Source organism: Monodelphis domestica, chromosome 7 (genome assembly GCF_027887165.1).
Source record: "Monodelphis domestica isolate mMonDom1 chromosome 7, mMonDom1.pri, whole genome shotgun sequence".
Taxonomy (NCBI): Eukaryota; Metazoa; Chordata; class Mammalia; order Didelphimorphia; family Didelphidae; genus Monodelphis; species Monodelphis domestica.
The window spans coordinates 198,602,232-198,608,686 of record NC_077233.1 but is presented as its reverse complement, the minus strand read 5'-3'; the positions used below and the strand labels follow the sequence as shown (position 1 = coordinate 198,608,686).

Sequence of the window (6,455 nt, the reverse complement as noted above, 5' to 3'; positions counted from 1 at the left end):
CAGGAAAATAGGCTGCTAAAATATTGACCTCTAATTCAACTGTTTGGCTAGCTGCTTATTTTTTTTTAATTAGATCCTATTTTAATGATCTAACATCCATCTGTCTATCTATCTGTCTGTCTATCTATCTATCTATCCACATATATCTGTAATGTTATATGTTTAATATATTATTATACATAAATCAAAATATATACTATTTTTTATGTGTATCACATATTACTTATATCATTTCACTCATTGCAAATATATTCCATATGACTGTGTATTGCATATTTGGATATTAATCATTTATGATGATTAATGTCATGTATGTCATGTCATATATGTTCATCTACATGCTAGTTTGTAACAAATAGATAACATTAATACCCATATAAAGCATAAATGCATATAAATGTACATATATATAAATCAACTCCAAAAGAAGGATAGCTCCTGCTTATATTATTTTTTTCAGGTTTATAAGGTGCTTTTCTCCAGGGAATATATAGTTTGAATTCTTTCATGTCAGTGAGTAAGAAGCTTAAAGTAATTTTTTTCACCACCTAATGAAATAGATTGAGAAACTTTGATTGTTCAAGACTAGAGGAGTGAGGTACTATTTTTTTTTAATGACTCACCATTTCCTTTATTTTGTACAAAATAGTGAATAATCATACCCTGACTGAGAAAAAGTGGTGATTTAGGGTTTAAACAAGTCCTTCTGTTCTAAAGCATCTATTTTGAAGGCTTGGGACTAGAAGCTTTAGCCCCAGCATCTTTTGGTTTGGTGCCCTTAGAGTCAGTGGACTCGGCAGGCTTAGCAGCCTTGGCATCAGTGGGCTTTGTAACCTTAGAATCAGATTTGGCGGCCTTGGAGCCAGATTTGGCAGCCTTGGGGTCAGACTTGGTGACCTTGGGGGCAGCGGACTTGGCAGCCTTGGGATCAGCGGGCTTGGCAGCCTTGGGGTCAGACTTGGTGACCTTGGGGGCAGCGGACTTGGCAGCCTTGGGATCAGTGGGCTTGGCAGCCTTGGGGTCAGACTTGGTGACCTTGGGGGCAGGGGACTTGGCAGCCTTGGGATCAGTGGGCTTGGCAGCCTTGGGGTCAGACTTGGTGACCTTGGGGGCAGGGGACTTGGCAGCCTTGGGATCAGTGGGCTTGGCAGCCTTGGGGTCAGACTTGGTGACCTTGGGGGCAGGGGACTTGGCAGCCTTGGGATCAGTGGGCTTGGCAGCCTTGGGGTCAGACTTGGTGACCTTGGGGGCAGGGGACTTGGCAGCCTTGGGATCAGCAGACTTGGCAGCCTTGGGGTCGGTGGGCTTGGCATTCTTGGGGTCAGTGGTTCTGGCAACCTTGGAGTCAGGCTTCGTGATCTTGGAGCCTGGACGTTTGATGCCAACCCTTGAGCCTGGACGCTTGGTGGCCATCTTATGTCCAGCACGCCGGGCATTGGCCTTGGAGATCTTGGGCCTGAGGAGCTTGGCCTTGGAGGCCTTGGTGTTCAGAGCCTTGATGGCTTTGGCGTTGTTGGCCTGCATCTTCTTCAGTCCCTTCTTGTTGTGTTTCTTGGCAAAGCGCATGTTTCTCAGAAACTTGGGGTCAACCCCTTTCAGAGACTCATATCTCTGTGACCTAGGTTTCTTGATGCCATTTCTGTGCCATTTTCGTGATTGGTTGTGGGTGGTGTGGTTCTTAGACTTAGCCATCTTTACACCAAAGCCTGTGCTAACAGGTACTCCACAAACTGGAAGAGAAAGAGAGAGAGAAAGAGGGTACTATTTTTTTTAAACCCTCTTTGAATCAATACAGTGTATTGGTTCCAAGGCAGAAGAGTGGTAAGGGCTAGGCAATGGGGGTTAAGTGATTTGCCTAGGGTCACACAGCTGGGAAGTGTCTGAGGTCAGATTTGAACCTAGGACCTCCCATCTCTAGGCCTGGCTCTCAATCCACTGAGCTACCCAGCTGACCCCAGAGGGGCTATTTTTAACAGGAGCACAAAGACTAAAAGTTAACAGTTCCCATCTTCAAAGTGCTTCTATTCTACAGGAAGGGATACATGTACACAAATAAATGCAAAATACTGACAAAGTAACATAAACTAATTTCAAAAGCAAGAGAGAATACAAAAATAGAGTTTGGGGAAAGCAAGAATAGGGAATAGGAAATACATCTTGAGTAAGAGGTAATTCCTGAGGTATGTCTTGAAGGAAAATGGGGATGCTATGATGAAAAAAAAATCAAAGCTCTCTAGGTCATGACTTACCCACTAGGAAGTTGAGATTCTTGTCTAGAGCTAGGAAAAAGAAATCTAAACTTTCTAGATTTTCCCTCAGTGGCAATGAATGTTCCAAAAAAGTATGTGAAAAAATATATGAAATAATAAAAATAATATTGAACCGGGGTTCATGAGATCTAACTGTAATATAACTAACTAGCATTGAAACCTTGATTAACTCAGTTCATTTTGTGACTGTTAGATGTTTTTATGAGTTTTAAACTTTACAAGGCTGATATAATGGAAACCTTAACACTGAACTACCTTCCTCTCCATCCCAGAGCCAAAGAGACAAATCATTCAATTCTTTTTCCAGTTATGGATATGTTTTATTGTCTTAATCTAAGAGACGAATCTCTAGCTTGTGCCCTTAATGGAGGCACTTGGGGAATGGTGAGAGGAAGAAAGGGTATCACTTTGTTTTGCTGAAAGCAAGAGAGGACTGTAACATTTGTTGAGTATTGAACAGATTTTTCAGAGTCTAGAGATGTTTAAAAATTTGCAAGGCTGATGTAGCAGCTACATGAGACCTTTAGTAGTCAAATAGATTTTATGATCTCACCAGTGCATTAATGATGACCTCTCATTGCGAATAATGGCCCATCCATACCTTCTCATTCAGATCTTTGCATATCTCCTGTTTATCATTTATAGTGCATATATCCAATATAATGAAGGCTTTCTATTTGGTCTTTTTTTTTTAAACCTTTGGTATGCAATATGTCACTCAGGCTATCTGTTACGCCTCACTTTCCCTCCATAGCTACCTTTCCTGATATCCATTTCCTAAATGACATCCCTCAAATCTCTGGCACTTAGATTACCATTTGAAATATGCAGCAAACTACTTCGTTTCTTCTAGCAGACAGCATGGCGGAGTAGCCAGTGTCAAGTTTAGCATCAGACAACCTAGACGTAGTTCTTAGTTCTGCTGCTTAATGTTTGAGTGGCCTTGGGCAAACGACTATTAATGTGTCTCTTCCTCCTTTCCCTCAATTATAAAGTCAGAGGAGAAGTCTTCAAATGCCTTTGCCATCTCTGCATCAATGATCACATGATCTTGGGAGATCACGTTGTTCCAAAATTCGCCACCAGACAGTATCATCCCAAGAATATTTTTACAAGATGGGCTCTTGGGAAGGAACAGCTTGGGATCATTAAAAGCACCCTGCAATTTCCCGAATTCAATCCACACTGATCTCTTCCTACTGTTCAGTTCTGAGCCCTTCTCTTTGTCCATCTGCAGTGTCTGTCTCAGATACATCTTCTGATGTACTAAGTAAATCAACCAGCATTCCCAGTGTAAAGAGCAGCAGAAATTCAAGATTTATTCTTTGTATTACTACTGCCCTTGGGCAAATTGTCCCATTGGCTTTTATTTCTTCTCATAATGGTAATAATGGTCACCTGACTTCCTTACCAAGGTGACAGACCAATAAGTTAGGGTGGAATATCTAGAGCCCAGTGAAGGATGTTCGAGTCGTTTTCAGCGTTACTAGAAATTTTGAGTATTGAGACAACAAATGGGTTTCTAAGGTTAAAAACATCTCATGTTTAGACTTTTTTTTTTTTAATTGGACTCAGAGGCAAGAAAGAAAGCAATTTAAGGGAGAAAACAGGAAGAAAGAAATAAAATTCAGTCTAATTTTGAAGGCAAGTTAGAACTAACATGCTAATTCCTAATAATAATAGCAGTATTACATCAGAGAATATATGTCCATGTGGTGGATATTTTACAACATATTTGGGATTGTCAATAAGAAAATTTTAATGTTTTATGGAAGCCTCTTCATTTATATCACTAACATTTCTTGGAGACGAACAACATATACTTGCACACTTATCCAGAGTAGAAGTCTCACTAGAAAATTGTTCAGGAGGATTTACATACATTATTGACATTATCCACTAATAATGATATTCTATCATCTAGGAGACAACATATTTTTCTTTAGCAATACACCTACAAATACAAGTGTATATATATATATATATATATATATATATTTATATTTAGGTATATGTTATAAACCAAATATTTGTTAAAATTCTTGTATCTTTACATAAATCAATTTACAATTATTTGTTAAATGCCTTCTTTGTCTCCATGCATTATGTGAGGAGCTTGAGATATATATATATATATATATATATATATATATATATATATATATACAAGGAATAAAACAATCTCTACTATCAAAGAGCTTATATTTTAATAGAGGAGGCAAGTATATTCATAAGAGGAATATTTATTCATAAGTACATATTCATATATCTATATATTGATAAATTAATATGATATTCATATATTTGTGAATATATATTCAAAAGTATATTCATGTAGTTGTCTTGTAATAAGTTTCTGGATATGTCAATTACATATGATAAATGTTTTCACAAGTCTTCCATAAAAAGGGGGAAATAATGGAAGTTATATAGAAGATATCTTAGCCAAAAAACATTTTAAGTAGGAAAATACAGATAATTTATTTAGATTACAATAGGTGCAGGTATATTTATTTAGATAATTACCTTGGTTTTCCACCTTTGTGTTTCTTAATCAGAACAACTTAAAAACCCTTTGAAAATGATGTTTAGTGCTACAAATCATGAATTTGATTAATTTATTTCCCCTATGATTAAACTAAAACTAGTTAATATATATTTGATACTTTTAAGTATCCTTGTCTTGTTTCAGATCAAAATATATTATTTGTTTTGTTTTTTTTTAAGACCTCTCGTTACCTAATTCCTTCTAACTTTCTGGTCTTTGACCTTAATCTCTTGAAAATATGCAATCCAGTGGCACTGGCCTCCTTGATATTCTGCCCAGTTCTGGACATTTTTACTAGTTCCTCCTCCTCCCATTTCTGTGGTTTTCTTCCTCCTCTCTGCCTCATAGCTTCCTTCAAGTGTCAATTAAAATCTGATTCACAGGAAGCTTCTTAGTCTTCTCTAATATCTTAGTGATTTCCCTCTCTTCTGATTTCAAATTTATCCTATCTAAATTTTGTTTCTGAATACTTGATTGTGTGTTGTGTCCCCTCCCCCATTCCACAGCAATAGAACTTGAGCTTTTTAGGAGTAGGCACTACAACACGTGGTATGCACGTGTGTGCTCGCATGTGTGTATATCTCCAGTGCTTAGCATGGTGTGTGATATATAATAGGACCTTAATAAATACTGTTGACTTGATTTGCCAAGGACTACTAGTAGTTCCATTCACTTGCTTTTGTTCCTCTGTTGAACAGTGGGCTTAGTCTTTCTTTCTTCTTTATCCTTTGTGTTGTGGTTTTTATTACGTACCCAAAGTCAGAAAACAAGAAACATCATTTCCTGGAATATTTATATATCTTATGTTGTCTGGTAATGAGATTAATATATGCAAAGAGATTCCCTTGAAAAAATTGCAATCCTGATTTTTTACCCCCAATGTATTTTTAATGTTTGTGGTATTGGTAGTGGCATTAAATCCTGTATTTATTGCCAGGTTCATGTCTTATGACACATGGACTTCTAGAAGCTCTTGAGTTCTAAGTTACAGGATATCATGGTATGTCAATAACTCTCTAAAAGTGTTAACATTTCATGAACTAGAATTTTGCTCCTAGAAATAGGCTAGAATTTTGTTGTGCTACTGTATAATAGAAAAGAAAGGTATTTATTTAAGATACTATCAGATATAAATAGAGAAAAGAAAGATATTCTTTTAAGCTTTATTGTTTTAAAAACTTCTAAAATCAGCTGTGACTATAAATTAATGAATAATGAACTTATTTATCCCATTTTGTGATACCTCCTTAAAGTTAGCGCTTTGAGAAAATATTAATGCAACAATGCTGATATTATTCAAAATGTTTTTGGAATTTTACATTGTAATTATTCAAAATATTTTCAGGCATCTCACATATTGTGAGGAGAGCTTTTGATTTTGAAAAAAGATAAACTTTCATTTAAAGTCAAGTCTAATTATTAAGATAGATGATACTGTGGGGTGATAACAGTTCATGGTTAATAAAGGAATTGTTTTCTTATGTAGCTTTTAAATTAGCTTTGAAAGGCAGTTTACAAAGAAAAGTTTATTAAAAAGGTTTTGAAAAATAGTGTTGTAATATACATGATTACTCTGAGGAGGACAATAGTTATATGGATGGATAAGTTATTATTTTAATCAGCTACATTTCATCACA

The 6,455-nt window shown here is 36.4% G+C and overlaps 1 protein-coding gene across 1 annotated transcript; it reads right to left on the bottom strand.

Moving 5' to 3' along the window:
* Positions 1–720: 720 nt before the first annotated feature.
* LOC130455598 (histone H1-like) lies at positions 721–1,753 on the bottom strand. The gene has a single exon (XM_056806298.1). The coding sequence runs from the start codon at positions 1,690–1,692 to the stop codon at positions 721–723; it is 972 nt and encodes a 323-aa protein (XP_056662276.1). The 5' UTR covers positions 1,693–1,753.
* Positions 1,754–6,455: the final 4,702 nt, after the last annotated feature.

Coding starts and splice junctions, on each gene's coding strand:
- LOC130455598 (XM_056806298.1), bottom strand. CDS start 1,692: ATGGCTAAGTCTAAGAACCACACCACCCACAACCAATCACGAAAATGG.